This window comes from Coenobita brevimanus, chromosome 110 (assembly GCF_032717465.1).
Source record: "Coenobita brevimanus isolate Jiangsu-jjx chromosome 110, ASM3271746v2, whole genome shotgun sequence".
Classification (NCBI taxonomy): Eukaryota; Metazoa; Arthropoda; class Malacostraca; order Decapoda; family Coenobitidae; genus Coenobita; species Coenobita brevimanus.
The window spans coordinates 22,411,287-22,436,225 of NC_137063.1; the positions used below are offsets into that span (position 1 = coordinate 22,411,287).

The following is a 24,939-nucleotide window of genomic DNA, read 5'->3' on the forward strand; positions in this document are numbered from 1 at the left end:
GATTATGATCATGATGATGATCATAGGCGTAGACTATCAGTCCGTTCCCTAAGGCCCATCAGCCTTTGTTTTCCTGATGTGTCAACAGATGAAAATGCATACAACTTCATGACCCCATCTGGGCGCTGTTTGCTACTTGTATTTCTTGGGGAAACGGATTCTCAATCAGTGCAGTGTATTGACGACAGAGATAGTATTTTCACGGCGTGTGAGTGAGTTTGTAGAAGAATACTAAACAACTCACTCTAAATCCCAGTAATATCGTCGCGAATTCCATTACCCATATGAGTTAGCGTTTTCCACCGTCGGGTTCCTTAGCACTTAATTTTTCCCCATGAGAAATAAGGCCATAAAAGTTCATTAGTCCCAAAACTTTGTGTAACATCGGAAAACAAACATTCCCTGAAAATCATTCAGTCCATATAATTATATTAGTGTGGTTGTAACCTAAGAAACAGTTTATTACGTTGGATGGTAACCATGTATTATTAACCAAATGAATGTCTGGTGGTCTTGTGGGTGAAGTTGTTCCAACTGGATATGGCAGGTAAGAATTTTTTATCAAGGGGTGGCAGAGGTGTATTTGCCACATAATATCAATCACGGAAAAGTGGTTGGTCAGTATAGCCCTAAATGTCTGGGCCCCGACACTATAAAGGGTTGGATGATAAACAGAACAGTGACCTTCTCTGTTGCGGTAGGATCGTCTGGGTTCTTGTCTGGGTGGTACTTGAGGGCCATCCTGCGGTACGCCTTCTTAATCTGGTCTGGTGTGGCTTTCCGGTCCACGTTCAGCACCTCGTACAAGGACACGTTACCCGTCCTGCAATAAACACAACAAGTACTTCGTTATTCACTGCTGTAGATTCCATGACCCTCATGTAATATTTTGAAATGTTGTTAATCTCTTCAAATCGATAGCGTATTTTATTTTACTCGTTAACTCCAGTCGACTTTTTCAACGATTGAAAGGTGACCCTTACGATGAAAGCTATCTCTAACCCCTCCAGTTCGAAAAGTCTCATTATGAAAAATTCGTCTTTTGATAGAAAGCAAGATTAGCATACATTCTCGGACTGCGGGAGTTAAGTAATGCAAGAATCTGTATCTGTAGCAGTCCATATGATGAGGTCCACTGCAGAGCCGGATCTTCTCTTTGGAGGGAGAGAATTTGGAGGGAGAGAATTAACCCTTTCCCATACAGACGACGTATGAATGGGGAAGTGGTGTCTGACGAAAGTGATGCAAGTGAAAGTCAATGTTGCTGTGACTGTCTTTGTGTGCACTGGATTTTGTGTCATTGGTAGAACCGAGATTGTTCAAACAGATGGAAACACATGAATGGACATACTACCACCATCCACTGTAAAATCTCCGCCACGACTTGGGTTTGTACTCTAGACTTGGGACATAAGCCTCACAAGCCAAATGTGCTACCCATCGAGCCGCTACAGTTGCTTTATCTACTGTTCACATTTTTCTCCACTATTTTTATGGTGTTAGGTGAGGGTACTCACTTACTGATGCAGTGCTACCTTCAGGTGACTCTCCACTGAATAGCAAGCAAAATGGCTTCTCTTAGCCCAGGAAACTATTTCCAAAGCTGGATAGCAACCACATCAATAAATGGACGTATAGTGATCTACACGTATGGCGATCCAACCTGAATTGGCCCACATGGTTTTACATGACAGGAGCGATTAGGGCTTACTGCTTACAAAGTGCTACTGAAGATTGTGCAACTGGTCATTCTCGCCTTCATTGTCCGAACTAAGTATCTTGACCCCACGGTCCTATGTTCCTGATGGGGACGGATAGACAGACATAATTTTCTGATCTCCGGTTTCTTCTGCAAATAATTAGTTTCCACAACAGATAACGAAATTTAACATATTGTTACTGTAATTTATAAATACATAATTATGATGGACCTACCAGCCATGAAGGCCTGAGTTACTACTCGTACTTCTTAACACCTCCTAATATTATCTGTGGATCGGTCATACCTTAAACTATCGTACCAGTCATGGGAATTATAACAAAAAGAAAGGTAGTTAAGCAGGTACTTAGGTAGGCAGGCAAATAAATAGGCAGACAACTAGGCAAGTAGGCAGGAAAGTAGGCAGGCAGGTAGGAAGGCAGGTGGGTTCATCGATCGGTGGGTGACAATGGGAAGCTAAGTAGTTAAGTGGTATGCAAGTAGGTGATGGTCGGTGGTCGGTGAGTTGATGGGTAAGTAGGTTGGTAGGTGGATGGGTAGGCAGGTAGGAAGATACGTACATGGCTAGGCAGGTATGTAGACAGGTAGGTGGGATTGTGGATGTCGGTGCGCATGGGTGGGTGGGGAGGTTGATAGGAAGGAAGGTAGTTTTAATTTTTTTATGCAAGAAAGAAGGAACCAAAGGCCAGGAGCCTACAAACCGTTCCTTCCAAGAAAAAAAATACAAAAGAGAGCCAAATTCAAGATCCATTCATTTCGAGATGCCTGGACACACTGCGTTTGAAAGACTGGAAATCATAGGAAGTAGGAAATACGGACAGAGGGATACAGTTTCAGGGTTAACCTGTTGCATAAATGAAGGACTGGGAGTAACGGTTAATTCTTGCATTAGAGAGTTGGACAGAAAAGGGATGAGAGTTTGTTACTAGACGGGTGCTACGCACCCATCACAGAGGTGGAGGAATGCAAGCAGACAGTTCAGAGGAGCAGTGACCATTAAAGTAGCAATAGAAAAAGAGATAAAGATGCAACAGTGCGACAAAGAGACAGGTTGAAGGGATCCAGTAAAAGAAGGAGACTTAATGAGACGAAAAGCCTTTGACTCCACCCTATTGAGAAGAGCTATGTGGGGAGCCTTCCCACACATGAGAGCTGTATTCTACACAGGGGCGAGTAAAACCCGTCTATAAAGTCAACAACTGTGCAGGGGTAAAGAAGGAACGGAGTCGGTTTAGCACACCCAGTCTCTTGGAAGCAGATTTTTACAAGAGATGCAATATGATCTTCTCAAGGTAAGTCCCGAGTGAATGAAACTCCAAGCATGTTCAAGGATGATGCAGGATTGAGTTGGGTATTATTAAACATTAGTGGGTACTCTTGTGGAAGATTGTGTCGGGTTGATAGGTGTAAAAACTGAGTTTTTGATGCATTAAAAACAAGATAATTTTTACCCCAGTCAGAGATACTAGCCAAGTCGGACATTAGGTGTGCCATAGCCTCATCCCTTGTTTGTTGAAGTAACTGCTGAGATGGACGTTGCGAGAACTGAATGGAAAGGTGAAGGGTGGAATCATCAGCATACGAGTATATAGGGTTAGATGTACAGCTTAGAAGGTCATTGATGAATAAAAGGAAGAGAGTTGGTGATAGAATAGAGCCCTGAGGAGGAACACTGTTAATAGATCTAGGAGAAGAACGATGGCCTTCTACAACAGCGGCTATAGAACAACCAGATAGGAAGCTATACTCGTAGATGAAAGCACAGATAGAAGGATAGAAACAGTAAGAGGACCGTTTGGAAATTAAAAATTTATGCCAGAGTCGATCGAAAGCCTTTGAGATGTCAAGTGCAATGGCAAAGCTTTCGCCGAAGTCCCGAGAGGAGGATGACCAGGAGTCTGAAAGGTAGGTGAGAAAATCGCCAGTGGAGCGTCCTTGACGGAACCCATGCTGACGATCAGAAAGAAAGTTGCGATAAGAAAGTCATCATCATCATCATCATCATCATCCGGACCTCCTTTCCCACCCAAGGGCAGGGTGAGGAGTAGCAATGTCCAGGTAGCACAAACTTGCCCACTCCAAATAGGCCACGCTTCCATTCACTCATCATTCAAGCCAACGGAATCCTGGCTCGAAAACTTTTGAGACACAGGATGTTAAAGCAATTGGACTATAGTTAGAGGGTTGGGAATGGTCATCCTTCTTTGGGACTGGCTGAACGAGAGCAAACTGCCAGCAAGAAGGAAATGTACAAGTTGAATGACAAAGGCGAAAGAGTTTACTCAGGCAGGGTGTAAACACAGAAGCATAGTTCTTGAGGACAACAGGAGGGACTCCATCAAGCCCATATGCCTTGTTAGCAGGATTGTTATGATTTAAATCACATGATTTAAATCAGAGTGAAAAAAAATCATGATTTAAATCAAAATTGATTTTTTTTAATATAAACACAGTAAAAATGAAGGAGACAGAATGTGATGGATGTGTATTGTACGGATGCATCAAGTCTGCTTGGCCTGTACTCTTCCTGTACTGATCTTGATCAAGTCAGGCACAAGTGATTGCCTTTTGTTACAAGGCAAATATTAAAAAACAGAGGAAAGAAGGCTCTTTGATAATAATAAGTGCTCCGGTTAGGAAAGCCTTTAATGCATCGGGTCTTTTCAAGTTGCATAGCAACTTTTGGGTAATGAATGTATGATACAAATATATGATTTCATTTGACAATGGTAAAGGTTTAGTACAAAAAAAAAAAAAAGTTCATAAAAAAAAATAAAAAATCCAATTAAGTAAAGCATCAATTTAAATTTTAAAATCTGATTTAAATAAAATATTAAAGATAGATAGATAGATATAGACAGATAGATATAGATATAGACAGATAGATATATATAGATATAGATAGATAGATAGATATAGATATATAGATAAAGAATGATATATATATATATATATATATATAGATAGATAGATAGATAGATAGATAGATAGATATAGACAGATAGATAGATAGATATAGATAAATAGAGAGAGAGAGAGAGAGAGAAATATATATAGATAGATGAATGGGCAAAGTCTTACGCCTTTGTCTGTCAACTTGTACCTTTCCTTCTTGCTGGAAGTTTGCTCTCATTCAGCCAGTCCCAAAGAAGGGTGACCACTCCCAACCCTCCAACTATCGTCCAATTGCTTTAACGTCCTGTATTTCAAAAGTTTTCGAGTCAATTCTCAATAGAAAAATTTTAAGGCATCTTTCCTATCACAACCTTCTTTCCGATCGTCAGTACAGGTTCCGTCAGGGACGCTCCACTGGCGATCTTCTCACCTACCTTTCAGACTCCTGGTCATCCTCCTTTCGGGACTTTGGCGAAAGCTTTGCCACTGAACTTGACATCTCAAAGGCTTTCGATCGAGTCTGGCATAAATCTTTAATTTCCAAACTGCCCTCCTACGCTTTCTATCCTTCCATCTGTGCCTTCATCGCTAGCTTCTTTTCTGGTCGTTCTATAGCCGCTGTTGTAGACGGCCATCATTCTTCTCCTATATCTATCAACAGTGGTGTTCCTCAGGGCTCTGTCCTATCACCAACTCTCTTCCTTTTATTCATCAATGATCTTCTAAGCTGTACATCTAACCCTATCCACTCATACACTGATGACTCCACCCTTCACCTTTCCATTCGGTTCCCGCAACGCCCATCTCAACAGTTACTTCAACAAACAAGGGATGAGGCTATGGCACACCTAATGTCTGACTTGGCTCGTATCTCTGACTGGGGTAAAAATAATATGGTTGTTTTTAATGCATCTAAGACTCAGTTATTACACCTATCAACCCGACAAAATCTTCCACAGGTATACCCACTAATGTTTAATAATATTCAGCTTAATCCTGCATCATCCTTGAACATGCTTGGGGTTTCATTTACTCAGGACTTATCTTGGAAAGATCATATTACATCTCTTGTAAAATCTGCTTCCAAGAGATTGGGTGTGCTAAGCCGACTCCGCTCTTTCTTTACCCCTGCACAATTGTTGACTCTATACAGGGGTTTTATCCACCCCTGTGTGGAGTACAACTCTCATGTGTTGGGAGGCTCCCCACATACAGCTCTTCTCAATAGGGTGGAGTCAAAGGCTTTTCGTCTCATTAACTCTCCTCCTCTTACTGACTCCCTTCAACCTCTGTCTCTTTGCTGCACTGTTGCATCTTTATCTCTTTTCTATCGCTACTTTAATGGTCACTGCTCCTCTGAACTTTCTGCTTGCATTCCTCCACCTCTACGACGGGCGAGTAGCACCCGTCTGGCAGCAAACTCTCATCCCTTTTCTGTCCAACTCTCTAATGCAAGAGTTAACCTTTACTCCCAGTCTTTCATTTATGCAACAGGTCAACTCTGGAACTGTCTCCCTCTGTCTGTATTCCCTGCTGCCTATGATCTCCAGTCTTTCAAACGCAGTGTGTCCAGGCATCTCAAAATGATCGGATCTTGAATTTGGCTCTCTATTGTATTTTCTTTTTCTCTTGAAAAGAACTGTTACTGCGGGCTCATGGCCTTTGGTTCCTTCTTCCTCCCATAAATATATATATATATATATATATATATATATATATATATATATATATATATCTATATATATATATATATATATATATACATATATATATATATATATATATATATATATATATATATATATATATATATATATACATATATATTGTTACATAGCCTATGATTTCATCATCCTTTGTGTAATTTTAACGCACAGTTGCTGCATGTTTGATCACGAGCGTGTTCTGCCTCAGTCCCCCCCTTCTACCGTTATAGTAGAGTAAGTCGTTCTCTCTGTTATACAGCGGGATTTTCATCTCTTTGTCCCCGTGGCTTCATTTGCGCGTCCTTATTACAAGTTGTATCAAGCTCTGCCGGCCCCTATATAATGAGCTCAGTCTCTGCATCATTGCCACTTAGATCTGCTCCTCATTTTGTTCACATCTCTGTCCTCCCCTGTACAGATATTATTATTGTGAGTGCTCAAGAAGTCTCCAACCATCTAGCAGCTGTGTGTAATTTGAGTATAACTGTTGTTGCATTTTTTCTTGTACTGTATAGCATAAGTTTAATTTGTAGGCTTAGTGAAGTTTTTGTAATTCATGTAGAGTTCTTTATGTCAGTCATTTTTGATAATAGTTTGTATCTGTAATTATTTATCTGGCATTCACTGAGTATTCTCTGGTATCTCATTTTATCAGGGCTGACTTAGATAAATTTACTCTTGCTAATTTCGTGTTAATAGAGGCTATTGCAGTTAACCATATATTTAACCTGTTTATTTGCCATTACATTATCCTTATGAGTCCTGAATGTTTTGTTGTTAGTTTGTGCATTAAACTTTAACTTGTAATTTTACCTAACTCTTTTGTTTTGAACCTGGAACTTTACGGGACAGTAGTGACTCTTCGTATTCTCACTTAAAGTGTACATTATCTTTCTCTGTTCCGTAACATAAATTTGGCGACCTCATATCAGGATATTCAGGATATTATCATAAGGATATTGCTCGATATTTTGTGACTGTGATATATTCATGATGGCTACTATTACTACACTTGATGAAGCCAAAGATTTTTTGTCAAATGTGCAAACAGTGTGTGATGTAGAAAACAGAACAAAGAATGAACTTAAGCTTGTTGCTCAACAATTGGGAATTGTTGTTCGCTCTCATCATTCTAAAGATCAGATTGTTGACATGATTAATGAAAGCTTGTTTAATGTAACTCCTCCAAATGAGCAAACGCAGATTGAATTAGCTAAGTTACAGCTAGCCCTGCAGGAGGCTCGTGTTAATGAGGCAAATGCTCGTATTCAAGAGGCAGAGATACAGGCTCAGGCACAAATTGAACTTGCCAGGATTCAGGCAGACCATGAGTATCGCATGAAACAAGGTGGAACTGGATCATCTAGCTCTGATGATTTTGATGTGGCTAAAAATGTTAAACTTGTCCCTCCTTTTAATGAATCTGATTTAACAAAGTATTTTCAGTTGTTTGAGAGGGTAGCTACAGGTTTTAATTGGCCTAAAAAGTATTGGCCAGTACTCCTTCAAACTGTTCTCACCGGTAAAGCTCAAGTAACTTATGCATCTTTCCCTCAGGATCAATCTGATAATTATGATGTAGTTAAGAGCTTGATTCTTAAGGCCTATGAGCTTGTTCCTGAAGCCTATAGAGTAAAATTTAGGACAACTTACAAGCAAGATAAGCAATCCCATGTTGAGTATGCAAAAATCAAAGAAGATCTGTTAGAGCAGTGGTTAAATTCTAAGAATGCGGATTCTGATTTTGGTAAATTTAAGCAGATGATTTTGCTGGAGGATTTCAAAAGGTGTATTTATAAAGATGTAAGCCTATATCTTGATGAGAAAAAAATAGATAATTTGTCTGATGATGCAGTCTTAGCTGATGAGTATGTTCTCACTCACAAGAGATATTCTAGAGAAAAAGGGAAAGCTGAGAGTAAGTACGTTGCCTCTACTCAGAGTACAGGTAACAGGAAAGAGAATAAGGATGATGTTTCTCAGGAAGTAAATACCAGCTTCACCTCTAGATTTCAGAAAAGTAAATGTACTTATTGTAGTAAGCTTGGTCATACTACGGAGAGATGTTTCAGGAGAAGGCGTGATGTGAACAAAAAGGAGTCTTTAAATATTCAGTCAATTGGTCTAGTGTCCACTCTTGAGAGTTCCCAGAATTCTTTAACTGAGTTAACTGAACCTGCTTTGAGGGGTAACTTAAATTCTCATGATGGAGCTCCTCTTTTGAGCAGTAACGTGGGTGACACTCTCAAGAGTTCCTGTCCTAATTTCCTGTCTGATGGTTTTGTCAGTCCTCTGGACAGTAATGACAGGAAATCAGTTAAAATATATCGTGATACAGGTGCTTGCCAATCCCTTATGCTGACCAGTGTTCTAGGCTCTAATTTTAATTTCTCTGATGAAACTGTAATCTTACAAGGTGTAGGGAATAACTACTTCTCTGTTCCTCTGTGCAGAGTGAATTTAGAGTCTGGTTTTGTTAATGGTTCTGTTATGGTTGGGTTGGTTGAGACACTCCCAATGTCAGGTGTAACTTTCTTACTTGGAAATGATATTGGTGGAAGTCAAGTGTGTCCAGCTCCTCGGTTGTCTGGTGAGCCAGTGGCTGCGTCCCGGGATTGTGATGTCCCTGATGTGTTCCCTGCATGTGCTGTCACTAGGGCTAAGTCTAAAGTTACTGGTGATTTAGAGGATAATGATGATGATGATGTTATCCTATTTGACACTTTTCTTGCTAATTTGGACCACTCACCAGATGAGGCAGTACCCCGTAGTGTTGATAATTTGTCTCGTCAAGAGTTGGTTGAGTTGCAGGTTGCTGACCCTGAGTTGAAAGGTCTAGCTAACTCTGCTTACAGTGAAGAAGAGTCAGCCGGTGCTTCTACTTGTTATTATGTAAAGTCAGGAGTACTTATGAGGAAGTGGAGACCCCCAACAGCATCAGCCGACTGTGAATGGGAGGTTGTACATCAAGTTGTCATCCCTCGTGTTTGTAGGCAGGATATCATTAGAGTGGCTCATGATTCCAGTTTGGCAGGACACCTTGGAGTGAGGAAGACTGTGGCACGCATTTTGAAACACTTCTACTGGCCAGGTATCTTCAGGGATGTTTCCTGGTATTGTAAGTCTTGTCACACCTGTCAAGTTGTGGGGAAGTGTAATCAGACCGAAAAGGTTGCACCTCTAGTTCCCATTCCTCCTTTTGAGGCGCCTTTCACCCGTGTGTTGGTGGATATTGTGGGCCCTCTTCCTAAGATTTCTTCAGGATTTTCTTATGTGTTGACCATGATTGATATGGCTACTCGTTATCCTGAAGCCATTCCACTTAGAAACATCTCAGCAAAGAACGTGGTTAAGGAAATGCTAGGGTTCTTCACAAAGTTTGGTCTGCCCAAGGAGGTACAGTCAGACCGGGGAAGTAATTTCATGTCAAACGTTTTCAAGCAGTCTCTGAAAGAGTTGGGCATCACCCAGATCACGTCTTCAGCTTACCATCCCCAGACCCAAGGAGCGTTGGAGAGATATCATCAAACACTCAAATCGATGCTCAAGAAATACTATTTGGAACATCAGAAAGACTGGGATAAAGGTCTTCCATTCGTTGTGTTTGCTGCAAGAGAATCTCCAAATGAATCACTGGGCTTCTCACCTTTTGAACTACTGTTTGGCCATGAAGTAAGAGGACCCCTTAAGTTACTCAAGGAATGCTGGCTGTCGGAGGAAGATGACGTCAACCTGCTGGAGTATGTGATGAAGTTCAAAGAACGGCTGTCCACTGCTTTACAGCTGGCGAGAGAGAATTTAGGAGCTGCTCAGGAGAAGATGAAGACTTGGTATGATAAGAAGTCCAGGTTACGCCACTTTCAGCCAGGAGATCAGGTTTTGATTCTGCTACCAGTTCATGGGCAACCTCTTCAAGCCAAGTTTAGTGGTCCTTATTTCGTGGAGAAGAAACTCAGTGATGTCAGCTATGTCATCGCCACACCAGATCGTAGAAAGAGCAAGCAACTATGTCACATCAACATGCTAAAGTTATATCACAGGCGGGACGAAAATAATCCAGTCTGCACTGTAGCTGTTCCACCCGAGTCTGCAAGTGAAGCTCTCCCATGCAGTATGAGCCTGAGTGATAGTTTGGGGAAGAATCCTGATATCATGAATGATCTCCAGACTAAGCTTTCTCATCTACCTCCCAAGGAAAGGCAGGAGTTTTCGGCATTACTGCAGGAGTACCCGCAAGTGTTCCGTGCTACTCCAGGAAGAACTACTGTGTTGATGCATGATGTCGATGTTGGAGACGCAAAGCCAATTAAATTGCCTCCTTACCGTGTGAACCCAGTGAAAGTTCCTCTCATCCAGAAGGAGCTTGGCTACCTGTTGGACCACAAGATGATTGAGCCCTGTCAGAGCGAGTGGAGTTCTCCTGTCACTCTAGTCCCTAAGCCAGGTGGGTCACAGAGGCTTTGCATCGACTACAGACGTGTTAATCAGATAACCAAAACAGACACTTACCCTCTCCCTCATGTGGAAGATTGCACAGACAAGATCGGAAAGGCTAGGTACATAAGTAAGTTTGATTTGTTAAAGGGATACTGGCAAGTACCTATGACTGAACGTGCTAGGGAGATCTCATTTTTTGTAACATTAGGAAAGACCTTTGCATGGTCTGTAATGCCATATACAGATTGTTTTAGAGTAATAAGAAATTTCCTTTGTAAATTTCTTTTTTCTTTGTGGGGAGGTGTTACATAGCCTATGATTTCATCATCCTTTGTGTAATTTTAACGCACAGTTGCTGCATGTTTGATCACGAGCGTGTTCTGCCTCAGTCCCCCCCTTCTGCCGTTATAGTAGAGTAAGTCGTTCTCTCTGTTATACAGCGGGATTTTCATCTCTTTGTCCCCGTGGCTTCATTTGCGCGTCCTTATTACAAGTTGTATCAAGCTCTGCCGGCCCCTATATAATGAGCTCAGTCTCTGCATCATTGCCACTTAGATCTGCTCCTCATTTTGTTCACATCTCTGTCCTCCCCTGTACAGATATTATTATTGTGAGTGCTCAAGAAGTCTCCAACCATCTAGCAGCTGTGTGTAATTTGAGTATAACTGTTGTTGCATTTTTTCTTGTACTGTATAGCATAAGTTTAATTTGTAGGCTTAGTGAAGTTTTTGTAATTCATGTATGGATCTTTATGTCAGTCATTTTTGATAATAGTTTGTATCTGTAATTATTTATCTGGCATTCACTGAGTATTCTCTGGTATCTCATTTTATCAGGGCTGACTTAGATAAATTTACTCTTGCTAATTTCGTGTTAATAGAGGCTATTGCAGTTAACCATATATTTAACCTGTTTATTTGCCATTACATTATCCTTATGAGTCCTGAATGTTTTGTTGTTAGTTTGTGCATTAAACTTTAACTTGTAATTTTACCTAACTCTTTTGTTTTGAACCTGGAACTTTACGGGACAGTAGTGACTCTTCGTATTCTCACTTAAAGTGTACATTATCTTTCTCTGTTCCGTAACAATATATATATATATATATATATATATATATATATATATATATATATATATATATATATATATATATATATATCCCATTGGATCCCATGGGTGCTGGGCGAGGCATGGCACTGGGTGGGCACTGAGCGTACCGCCCTCCGCCTATCGGCTCATAATCGCGAAGCTCATCGGTCCCCACCCGGGGGTTCTCTACTTTATGAAGACTTGGAAAATCCCAGTTCTGTCCAATATTCCGGACACTGGGCTCCAATGGGTTAAAGAGACTGATAGGTTTGCCAGTCATTAACCCATTGGAACCCAGGGGTGCTGGGCGAGGCATGGCACTGGGTGGGTACTAAGCGTACTGCCCTCTGCCTATCGGCTCATAGTCGCAAAGCTCATAGGTCCCCACCCGGGGGTTCCCTACTTTATGAAGACTTGAAGAATCCCAGTTCTGTCCAATATTCCGGACACTGGGCTCCAATGGGATATATATATATATATATATATATATATATGCCATTTTTTCCAACCTTGAGTGTGAGTAACCTTCCCCATACCAAGAAGTGCTAGCCTGTGGTGCACTGCCATACTCCCACTTTGCATTCACATTTATTATTTTCAATTATGTAAGTCTGTTTAATTGAATAGTGATATATTGTCATGCCTAATGGACGCATTGCAGCAAGTGGGAGGAAAAAAAGACCCAGTATGGTACTCTTCTGACAGAATTACCAAAGGCACAAACAAGATTGGGAAAAAATCACGGATTTTGAAATACAGCATAGTGTCCCTTGGAATGTCCAACCACCTCCACCAGAAATTCAGCATAGTGCCCCCGTGAACTCCCAGACACCCCCACGAGGACCCCAAGGAGGAGCAGCAGTAGCGCACCGAGACTCGGAGCGACAACGGCCCAAGTCAGCCTGGGCCATGCGCCCCTATGACTCAGAGCCCGCCCGCCGTCGCCATAGCAGGAATCCTACACTACCTTCTGGGCGAGCCTCCACCAACCACCTTCGGGGTGGAGCTGTCTGTCCAGCTCCTGCCAGCGCCCCTAATGAGTCAGCCTGTAGCAGCTCCCGCCTTCTACAGGAGACGGCCAGTAGCATCTCTGCAGGTGTCTTCTTTCTTGAGACGGCCGGTAGCCACTCACCCCTCGCTAAGGAATTGGCCAGTAGCTGACCTGAGGGTAACCAGGAGATGGCCAGTAGCTGCTCCCACCTTCGTCAGAAGGTGTCCTTCCGGAGATGGCCAGTAGCCGCTCCAAACTCCCTCCTGAAGGAGTCGGCCTGTAGCCGCTCCCGCTTTCATCAGACAGCCAGTAGCTGCTCCGAAAGTGTAGCCCCTGAGTCAGCCTGTAGCCGCTCCACACCCCTCCTGCAGGAGTCAGCCTTTAGCTACTCCCGCCTTCGTCAGACAGCCGGTAGCCGCTTTGAAGGTGTTGCCCCTGAGTCGGCCTGTAGCTGCTCCTGCCTTCGTCAGACAGCCGGCTGCCGCTCCGAAGGTGTTGCCCCTGAGTCAGCCTGTAGCCGCTCCTCATCCCTCCTGAATGAGTCGGCTTGTAGCCGCTCCTGCTTTCGTCAGACGGCTGGTAGCTGCTCCAAAGGTGTTGCCCCTGAGTTGGCCTGTAGCCGCTCCTCATCCCTCCTGAAGGAGTCGGCCTGTAGCCGCTCCTGCTTTTGTCAGACGGCCGGTAGCCGCTCCGAAGGTGTTGCCTTTGAGTCGGCCTGTAGCCGCTCTCCACCCCTCCTGAAGGAGTCGGCCTGTAGCCGCTTCCGCCTTCATCAGACGGCCGGTAGCTGCTATGAAGGTGTCCCTGGGTTTGCTGGCAGTTACTTACCCTCTCTGGCCAAGGCCAGTAGCTGGACCTTGGCACCTTGTGGTCACGCCCCTGGGAAGCCACGGCCAGTAGCCGCGCCCCATGGCCAGAAGCGGCAGAGAGCCACCCCGCTGCCTCACCATGAGACGAGTTCCCAGACCCCTGACGCCGAAGGCGTAGAGGAATACTGGAGAGGCCCCATAACTTCCCCCGGCCTCTGCTCTCTACAACTGGCCCTAGAGGAGACCCACCTGACGGACCCCAATGCAGACCGGTGCCGCAGCCCCTCCCTGTCGGTGCCGCCCAGCTCTGGGGGCCGCAGCCCTCGGGAACCCCAGGCCCTCCCCAGAACACCCGGGCGGGAACTCCCCACGCCTCGTCGGCGAAGGACCTCCACCTCCTTCAGGAGCCTGAACGAGAGATTCAGGCAGTTGTTCGGCCCTAGCCCTGAGGGCCACACTCCTATCCCTAGCCCGGAGAGTACAGGCCCCTTCACCACCTGCAGCCCCGAATGAGAGAAGACGCCCCTGCGTGTGATCCTGTGCCCTCTTGGTACGGCCTCCCCTGGTGGTGCCCCAGCCCCAGCAGGAATAAAGCCAGATTGTCTCTCCGCCGCACCCGCTGCCCAGTGACCCATGAGACAGTGACTGTGGCAATACTGTAGTGCGACAGTGACAAGGCAGAATAGTGCATTAATAGTACTGGACCAAGTGTTTTAAGCATAACTGGAATAATAGTGGTCTAACAGTAACAAGGCGGAACAGTGAATAGTCAGTCACGAACCTAAGTGCTAGTGAGAAAGACCGATGCATTATAACCATCATATCACACTAAGAGAAATTCCTAAGCCGTGGAGTTAGTAATAATAATTAACCAAAAGTCCCTTGCCGCTAGAAAATAATAAAGTGAACACGCTACCAGTAAACTCCACCTCATACTACCATAACCATAATTAGACCCCAGTGCCTTACACCCTCCCCTAATGAGCATCATCTCTAACTCCTCCATGCACTCAGAGACCTTGGACTGTACTAATTCAGAATACTCCGCCTCGAGTGTTATTTCAGTATATTCACCAATAGTATCCTGTGAGATACTAATTCCATTGCCTAGATATAAGTGTTTATGATCAACCAAATATTGTGCTTCTAACATCTGCTGTTGCCCCTTGTCTGACTGAGTAATACACGTGTAAGGTTATTGCCTGGAGTTTTTGTGTCCTGCCTCTCTCTTATTTGTCCTAAGCCCCAGTCTCGAAAGAGAACCCCGCCACATGTTAGGTGTTTAAGGATCGAGAAGTCGAGCCTAAAACACCTAGCATTACACTGGTGGACAGAGGTGGTTCTTGACCCAGGCATACAAGAGATGTAGTCAGGAAATACCGGAAAAATGGCAACTAAACCACATGTGCAACTGACTAAGTTCGACCCCGAACAGTATGATGTACACACATATCTGACGATCATTAAACCTTTACTAGATGTTGGTTTTGAAAATGATCAACAAAAAACTGCAGTCACTCTCCTGCTGTTGGGCAAAGTGACGGCTTATATAGCACCGAAAATCGTTCCGGAGCTCACCTAGCAGAATTTCACGAAATTCGTGATACAAGCCATCACCCCATCGCTAGGGAAAGAGGTGGCACTATCCCAACTGGATAGTTTGATGTTTGACGGGAATGTAGATGATACCCTAATCCAGACAAGACGCCTGGTCACCGCTGCCTACCCGGGGGCAGATGATGAAACCCAGGAACAACTTATGTTTCACACACTCCTCAGGATTCTCCCTGGTTTCATTAAAGAACATTTTATAATGCATGAACCAACGGGAGACCTGGATAAAGAAATCATTTTAATGAGGCGCCTTCTAACCGTCCATGCCACCTCTCAACGCATCGGCGAAATAAAGCAATTCCTCGTGAATCTCATCACCGTCAACCCATGGGAATTTTCTCCTTGCTGCCACGAATGCCCAATCCACGGCATCCGTGAGCAGCTAAAAGCTGCCCGGCACAGCAAAATGACACAAGGGCACCTACCAACCTCCCCACCATAAACCGATTGCCCCGAGCTTCAGGGAAAGAAAATACCAAGAAGAAGGCACAGAAGGCACCCCCCCACTGCCCCTGCATCCCACCGTAATGACGGGAGCCACCTCACATCTCCCCCAGTCTACGACAGGGGGAAACGTCATGTTTCCTTTTCCTCTCCTCTCACTATCTCTTCTGTTTTACCTTCCCCTATTCCTACCCCTATTCCTAACCTTCCCACCTCACACACCACTTTTTCCACTACCATCGCCTCCCCCCTTCCGATCCCCCCTCAACACAAAGTCTGCTCCCCCTTCACAGGCCTCCTAGAACCCTTACCTCATCTTCCCCTAACCTACTTACTAAAACCACCTCCTCCTGTCTACTGCCTTCCACCTGCCACCCCGCACAACTCACCTCCATCACTTCACCACCACTCGCCTTCCCCACCAACATGGTCAACTCATTCGCCTTCCCTATCACACCCTCCTCCTCCTCATCCTCACCCACCTCTTTTTTCTTGCTCACCTCCCCTACCCCATCCTCAACCTCACCATCCCCACGGACCCCCAGCTCGTCCCCAATAACCTCATCAGATGCCTCTCCGCCCACCGCACCCCGCACCTCACCACCCACCACTCTCTCACGAGCTCAGCCCCCTGCTGTCACCTGCACCAGACAACACCGCGAGGCCGCACCTCCCCACCACCACACCCTCCTTCTCCCCCCACACCTCACCCCACCTTTCCTCGCCTCCGACGACACACGCCACCCGCCACACCCCACTCCTCAGCCCCTGCCAGGCCACCACGGTTCCAGCACCGCACACCGCCTGCCACAACCCTCACACCCACACCATCCCCTGGCTTCGCACCCACTGCCCACCCCACACCGCGAGCACAGAACCTCCTACCGCCCAAACCACCCCATCACCAAACACCGGGATGGCGCCACTAGACCGCACTCCCTCCCCACCACCTACACCTCAAGCCACCTCACCTGCCACCTCACCACTGCTACCCAACCTCCAGTGCCAGATCGTCCTCACACCCCCACACACCACCCACCTCAAGCCCCACCGCCTCGCCCACGCCCACCATTGGAGTGCCGCCCGAAACTACCCCACCCTGGCTCACCACTTCCGCTGCCACGCCGCATCACACCTCACCTGACAGTTCACCTGCACCACCAACACCCGGCTGCTCCTCCACCCCCTCCCTACCCGCCACCCCCTCCCCCACGCCCAGCACCACGTGTCCTGCCCACACCCACTCACCTCCACTGCCACCCTCACCCACCGCCGCCTCCTCCAACTCACCGCACCCCCACACCCCCACTCCTAACTCCCCACACCCCGCCTCAACCACCCCGTGCCCAACCACATGTGCATCACACCCACACCCACCTTGCACACTCACGTCGTCACCCATGCCGACCTTTAAAACAACCATCACCAGCTCTGGCTGCCTCATGCCCACCTGCCCAATACCCCCCACTCCCCCACCCCACCCACTTCCCCACAACTTCGCACTCTCATGCTACATCAGGCCCAAATCCCAGCCACCTATACTCCCCAGAGACACTACGCCGCATTGCCCTGGCACAAAACCCGACTCCTACCATCTGTTTCCAGCATGGTGGTGACCATCATCCACTCACTTGATGTAGTGCTGCCTACTTCTTCCTTAGCCTTTATCATTCTTTTTCTGTGTCTGCCCTCCTCTCTTCCTATTTCTCCCATCTTTCCTGTCACATCTTATTGCTTTTCTTTCCTTTACAGGTGGCTTTACATTGAGTGATAAGCCAAATGGTTTCCTGTAAGCCAAGAAACCATTTACAATGCTGGGTGGTAACCATATAACCAAACGATATGGGCTCCCTACATTGTCAACAAGTGGGTTCGTGGAGGGTTAGTGCTCCTCCCCATAAAACAAATAACTCAAAGTCAAATGGCCACCCTTTACGGGATTATGGCGTCTGGCAATAGATAGATAGATAGAATACCACATCACACCACGGGCAACAACCACCACCATGAGGATCCGACGGGCTGTATAGACACCTTCCCTTGGTCAAAACCGCAGAGTCCGAGGACCACACCACCTCCTCCACCTCCTCCGCTCCTCCACCACCACCTCCACCCTCTTCCTCACCTGTGATGCAGAGCAGGATGAAAACATCGCCACCACTACCTGGCACGCCATCCTCAGAAACCTCCAGTCCATGTACGCCACCCACGATACTCACGTTTATCACCTTCAGTCACAGGGACATGACTTTTTCCAAGCGGACACCACCTCCACCAGGAATTCAGCATAGTGCCCCCGTGAACTCCCAGACACCCCCCACGAGGACCCCACGGAGGAACAGCAGCAGCGCACCGAGACTCGGTGCGACGACGGCCCAAGTCAGCCTGGGTCGTGGGCCCCTATGACTCAGAGCCCGCCAGCCGTCACCATAGCAGGAATCCTGCACTACCTTCCGGACGAGCCTCCACGAACCACCTTCGGGGTGGAGCTGTCTGTCCAGCTCCTGCCAGCACCCATATGGAGTCGGCCTGTAGCTGCTCCCACCTTCTACAGGAGACAGCCAGTAGCCTCACTGAAGGTGTCTTCTTTCTTAAGATGGCCAGTAGCCTCACTGAAGGTGTCTTCTTTCTTGAGACGGCCAGTAGCTGCTCACCCCTCGCTAAGGAATCAGCCAGTAGCTGACCTGAGGGTAACCAAGAGACGGCCGGTAGCCGCTCCCACCTTTGTCAGAAGGTGTCCTTCCGGAGATGGATGGTAGCCGCTCCAAACCCCCTCCTGAAGGAGTTGGCCTGTAGCCACTCCCGCCTTCATCAGACGGCTGGTAGCCGCTCCGAAGGTGTTGCCCCTGAGTCGGCCTGTAGCTGCTCCACACCCCTCCTGCAGGAGTCGGCCTGTAGCTGCTCCACACCCCTCCTGCAGGAGTCGGCCTGTAGCTGCTCCAAACCCCTCCTGCAGGAGTCGGCCTGTAGCTGCTCCACACCCCTCCTGCAGGAGTCAGCCTGTAGCTGCTCCTGCCTTCGTCAGACGGCCGGTAGCTGCTCCAAAGGTGTCCCTGGGTTTGCTGGCAGTTACTCACCCTCTCAGGCCATGGCCAGTAGCTGGGCTTTGGTGCCTTGTGGTTGCACCCTTGGGAAGCCACGGCCAGTAGCCGGGCCCTACGGCCGGAAGCGGCAGAGAGCCATCCCAGCATGAGATGAGTTTCCCGACCCCTGACGCCGAGGGCTTAGAGGAATACTGGAGAGACCCTATAGCTTCCCCCAGCCTCTGCTCTCTACAACTGGCCCTAGAGGAGACCCACCTGACAGACCCCAATGCAGACCGGTGCCGCTGCCCCTCCCTGTTGGCGCTACCCAGCTCTGAGGGCTGCAGCCCTCGGGAACCCCAGGCCATCCCCAGAACGCCCAGGCGGGAACACCCCATGCCTCGTCGGCGGAGGACCTCCACCTCCTTCAGGAGCCTGAACGAGAGATTCAGGCAGTTGTTCAGTCCTAGCCCTGAGGGCCACACTCCTGTCCCCAGCCCAGAAAGTATGGACCCCTTTGCCACTTGCAGCCCCGAACGAGAGAAGACGCCCCTGCGCGTGATCCTGTGCCCTCTCGGTATGGCCTCCTCTGGCGGTGCCCCAGCCCCGGCAGGAATAAAGCCAGATTGTCTCTCCGCCACACCCGCTGCCCAGTGACCCATGAGACAGTGACTGTGACAATACTGTAGTGCGACAGTGGCGAGGCAGAATAGTGTATTAATTGTACTGGACCAAGTGTTTTAAGCAGAACTGGAATAATAGTGGTCTAACAGTAACAAGCCGGACAGTGAATAGTCAATCATGAAGCTAAGTGCTAGTGAGAAAGATTGATGCATTATAACCATCATATCACACAGAGAAATACCCAAGCCGTGGAGTTAGTAATAATAATTAACCAAAAGTCCCTTGCCGCTAGAAAATAATAAAGTGCACACACTACCAGTAAACTCCACCTCATACTACCATAACCATAATTAGACCCCAGTGCCTTACACCCTCCCCTAATGAGCATCATCTCTAACTCCTCCACGCGCTCAGAGACCTTGGACCGTACTAATTCAGAATACTCCGCCTTGAGTGTTATTTTAGTATATTCACCTATAGTATCCTGAGATACTAATTCCATTGCCTAGATATAAGTGTTTATGATCAACCAAATATTGTGCTTGTAACATCTGCTGTTGCCCCTTGTCTGACTGAGTAATACACGTGTAAGGTTATTGCCTGGAGTTTTTGTGTCCTGCCTCTCTCTTATTTGTCCTAAGCCCCGGTCTCGAAAGAGAACCCTGCTACATGTTAGGTGTTTAAGGATCGAGAAGTCGAGCCTAAAACACCTAGCATTAAAGATTTTTAAAAATTTGATTTAAATAAAAAAGATCCGTTTTAAATGTTAAAAAATCGATTTTTTTAATTTAAAGAAAATTCGGTGATTTTTTCCAACCCTGCTTGTTAGTATTAAGGCCAGTGATGGCAGAAAATACATCAGCTGAAAAAATTTTAATGTCAGCCATGAGGAAGTCAGAGAGGGGATGTGATGGAGGATCAGCACCGGAATCGTCTTAGGTGGAATTGGAGGAAAAAGTCTGAGCAAAGAGATCTGCTTTATCATTAGAAGAAAATTTGCTACAGAGCCATCAGAGTAGAAAAGAGGAGGGAAGGATGATGAGATAATGTTGTTAGAAAGGTTTTTGGCAAGGTGCCAGAGGGAGCGGGAAGAATTCGAATTGGAGAGTTGAGAGCATTTACTATGGATGAAATTATATTTAGCAGAGTGAAGAACAGACTTTAGCACGATTCCAGGCAGAAACATAAACAAGATGTGATTCAGGGGTGGGTTGACTCTGATACCTTTGATGGGCCCTCTCCTTGTTGCTGACAGCATTAGAACAAGCGTGATTAAACCAAGGCTTTCTTGCATTAGTCAAAGGGTATGAGAAGGGAATGTGTGCTTCCATGCCTTAAAGAATAACCTCCATAATGCACAAAGCACACTCAGATGGCTCCCGGCCATGGAAGCAATAATCATTCCAGGGAAAATCAAAGAAGTACTGCCTGAGGGCCTCCCAATCTCCAGCTCCATAGTGCCACAGTCGACTTTTCTTTGGAGGGTCTGCAGGCCGTACTGGGGGGATAGGACAGGTCAAGGTAATAAGGTTGTGACCAGAGGAGCCTAACGGAGAGGAAAGATTAACAGCGTATGCAGAAAGATTAGTTGTAAGGAAGAGGTCAAGTATGTTGGAGCTTTCTCCAAGGCAGTCAGGGATACGGGCTGTACAAGCTGCTCTAGGTCATTAAGGATAGAAAAGATGTAGGCTTGTTCACCAGGTGGATCAGTGAAAGGAGAGGAGAGCCAAAGGTGTTGGTGAACATTGAAATCTCCTAGAATGGAGATTTCAGAGAAAGGAGAAATGGATAGAATGTGTTCCATCGTAGAAGTAAGATAGTCGAAGAATTTTTCATAGTAGAATTAGGAGATAAGTAAACAGCACAGATATACTTAGTCAGAGAATGACTGGAAAGCTAAAGTCAGAGAGTAGAGAATTCAGAAGAATCAAGTTCATGAACATGAGAGCAAGATTAGTTGTTGAGTACAGTCATCAGAAAAACTATCGTTACCCTTCAGAGCTATGCACTATGACACAACGACAAAGTGCTGTGGAATGACGGGACAGGAAAGTTTGTACCGCAAACCCGTCAAGGTCGGTTATGTGAGACACAGATATTAGAATTTGTGCTAGAGGTAATAAAAGCTAAATAGATCGTTTGGGTGCATAGAGACAATACATTTTATTATCCGGCACCGATTCATTAAATAAAAATATAACAGAATGGTGTAGAGTCGGCAACACAAATGCAGGTGGGCAATGAGTATGTGCACCCATTCCAGACGTATGATAGTACTTCAGCCGATACAAGCCAAGTTAGCAAATTTCAATGTAATAATAATAATATGTATTGCTTTCTATATATAATAAATGTTGAGTAGAAGGAAAATAATAATACGTGTTCAGTCTCATTGGTTTAATATTTTGTATACCCAACCCCAGCTTCCAAAATAGCCTCTAGACGTCTGAAGCATCCATCTGAAGCATTAAACCAACCATCTAAAGCAAACAAATGAACTCGTGCACACCTGTTAGATTATCATAAAAAAGAAAAAAAAAAACACAGTTGATGCCTATAGATTTAATACCTTTAAAAATAATTTATTTGTTGTATTCTATAGATAATAGTGTTGAATAGAAGGAAAATAATAAATGTGCCTAATTTCGTTATCAATACACGGAGGGGCACTCAGGATAATGCAAACACATCCTATATATTTCCCCGCCATATGGCTCATTCTTGCTCATTATTCCAATTCTTGTAATGGGACTGTGATATGGCAACACTAGATAGGGGAGGGGAGAACAGCAAGGACCCGCCCACATAGCCCAGCTAATGTTCGTTTTGCATCGAATATTCCTGGGGGTAACGATAGTTTTTCTTAGGACTGTACATATACACAACAACCACCTTTGGCTTTGAGATGAGTATAGAGAAAGTAAGAGGAAACAGAAAACGGTTTGCTGTCAGTTGCCTCAGACAGCTGAGTCTGTCAGGAAGAGAAGGTAAAGTTTAGAGGAGAGGTGGTGTCTGCGAGAAAGTTCGAAGAAAGGTCGCGAATGCTGCTGAAATGAAGACGAAGTGAGTCAGACAGTGGTTCCAGGCATTTCGCTGAGTCGTCACCAGGAGAGGGGCGGATGGGGGCATTTATGCCCCCCCACCTGGGGACTCCGAAGTTTGGTTATTCTACGCCATTTTAAAAAAATTTTTAAAGTAAGTGTAGCTGGATATGTACAGTACTTACTTATGTACTGTACGTACGTGAGAAGACGGGTAAGTACTTTATGTGGGTAGGTGGATATATAGGTTGGTGTGCATTAAAGTGGGTAGGTAAATAGGTGGGGGAGGTAGGTAGGCAGGTTGGCCAGAAGGATGGGTGACTGGGTACTGGTTGGCAAGTGGATGGGCACGTAGGTAGGTAGGTACTTAGGTAGGTGGGTGATTGAGTAGGTAGATAGGTGGGTAAATAAATAGGTAGGGAAGAAGGTAGGTCAGTGAGTGGGTAGTTGGAAGGCTGGATGGGAAGGTAGGTAGCTGAGTGAGTGGACAGGTAAACAGATAAGTTAGTTGATGGATGAGTGTGGGTAGGTAAGTAGGAAGATAGGTAGATAGGTGGGCAGGTAGGTTGAGTATTAGGATGGGTAGGTAGGTAGGTAGGAAGACAGGTAGGTATGTAGGTAGGGGGGTAGGTACATAGGTAGGTGCGTAGGTAGGTAGTTAGCTAAGTAGATAAGTAGGTAGGTAGGTGTGTGAATGAGTAGGTAGCTTCACTGTTGGTAGGTAGGTACAGTAGGTGCATGGGTGGATAGGTAGGTAGGTAGGTAGGTAGGTGTGTGAATGAGTAGGTAGCTTCACTGTTGGTAAGTAGGTACAGTAGGTGCATGGGTGGGTAGGTAGGTAGGTAGGTAGGTAGGTGTGTGAATGAGTAGGTAGCTTCACGCTTGGTAGATAGGTACAGTAGGTGCATGGGTGGATATGTAGGTAGCTGGATGAGTGGGCTGGTAGGTAGATAGGTAAGTGGATGGGAGGGTGGGTGGGTAAGTAGGTGGTTAGGAAGGTAGATAGGAAGATGGTTTGGGTTTGTAGGTAGGTCGATAGAAAAGTGGGTGGGAAGGTAAGTAGGTAGGTAGGTATGTAGTAGGTGAATGGGTAGATAGATGAGCGGATAGATAGGTGGGAGGGTGTATAGGTGTGTGTGTGTGTTCTTACCTAATTGTTCTTACCTAATTGTATCTTTACAGGAATGAGTCAAGCTCGTACTGTTCCGTGTCTTAAACCATATTTATCGTACATATCCTTAAATTTGTGAATTGTTTTGGCACACGCTATTTCATTCGGTAGTGCATTCCATTGATCAATTGCTCTGTTTGGGAAACTGAATTTCCTCACGTCTTTATCACCTCTCTTCTTATGCAGTTTGTTGCGGTGTCCTCTTGCTGATGCTTCCCCATATGTTAAGTAATCATTTATGTCTATTTTCTCCTTCCCTGATATGCATTTATATAGCATTATCATGTCACCACTTTTCCTTCTCTCCTGTAGTGTTGGTAGATTCAGTTTATTTGGTCTTTCTTCGTAGCTTAGATCCCTTAAGCTTGGTATCCATCTCGTAGCGACCCTTTGAACTTTTTCAATCTTGTCTATGTGTTTTTTGAGATGAGGACTCCAGACTATTGATGCATACTCCAGGGTTGGTCTGATGAATGATGTTATTGTCCTTCTTAGCATGTCTTCATTTATGTATGTGAATGCTATTCTCATATTTGCAAGCAGTGTATACATGTTCCGTACCTTCTCACTGATGTGGTCAGGCGGAGATAGTCTGTTATTGATAATCATACCTAGGTCCTTCTCTCTTTCTGATGTGTGTAGGGTTTATTTCCTAACGTATAATCCCAATCAGGTCTTTTTCCACTTTTACCAAATTTGATTACATGACACTTGTCCACATTGAATTCCATTTGCCATGTATTACTCCATTCATGAAGTTTATTTAATTCTTCTTGTAGCTCTTTACAAGAGTCTGTTAGTAATTCTCCTTTGTATTTTTGCATCATCTGCAAACATATCTAGATAGCTTTCATTTCCAGTATTACTGTCTATATCATTTATATACACAAAAAACATGATTGGTGCCAGCACTGAGCCCTGTGGTACTCCACTAGTCACTTCTTTCCATGATGAGTAGTTTCCCCTTAGTACTGTTCTCATTTCTCTTTTTTTTTTAGAAAATCTTGCATCCAACAAAACAGTTTGCCTCAAATTCCTCCTTGATGGTACAGTTTCCATAAAAGTCTTTGGTGTGGTACTGTGTCAAATGCTTTCTTGAAATCTAAACAGATACTATCCACTCATCCTTCTCTTTCCTGTATTGTGTCTGTTACTCTGTCAGAGTAACTCAACAGATTAGTAACACATGATTTTCCTTTTCTGAAACCAAACTGTCTTTCTGTTATCATATTGTGTTCTTCTAGATGATTTACCCAAGCTTTTCTTATAAGCTTTTCTAATACCTTGCTTACAACACTGGTCAGTGATACTAATCGGTAGCTGAGTGGATTTTGTCTATTCCGATTCTTGAATAAGGGGACAATATTTGCTT

At 45.4% G+C, this 24,939-nt stretch overlaps 1 protein-coding gene across 1 annotated transcript in view; it reads right to left on the reverse strand.

The window, feature by feature from the left end:
- LOC145417508 (dnaJ homolog subfamily C member 5-like) overlaps positions 1–13,791 on the reverse strand; it is a 67,365-nt gene extending 53,574 nt beyond the window's left edge. The window contains exons 1-2 of the mRNA XM_080286216.1: positions 13,670–13,791; positions 685–823 (exon numbers count right to left, since the gene is read on the reverse strand). Of these exons, the coding sequence (XP_080142342.1) occupies positions 685–823; positions 13,670–13,791 (261 nt within the window). The remainder of the gene's footprint in view (positions 1–684; positions 824–13,669) is intronic.
- Positions 13,792–24,939: the final 11,148 nt, after the last annotated feature.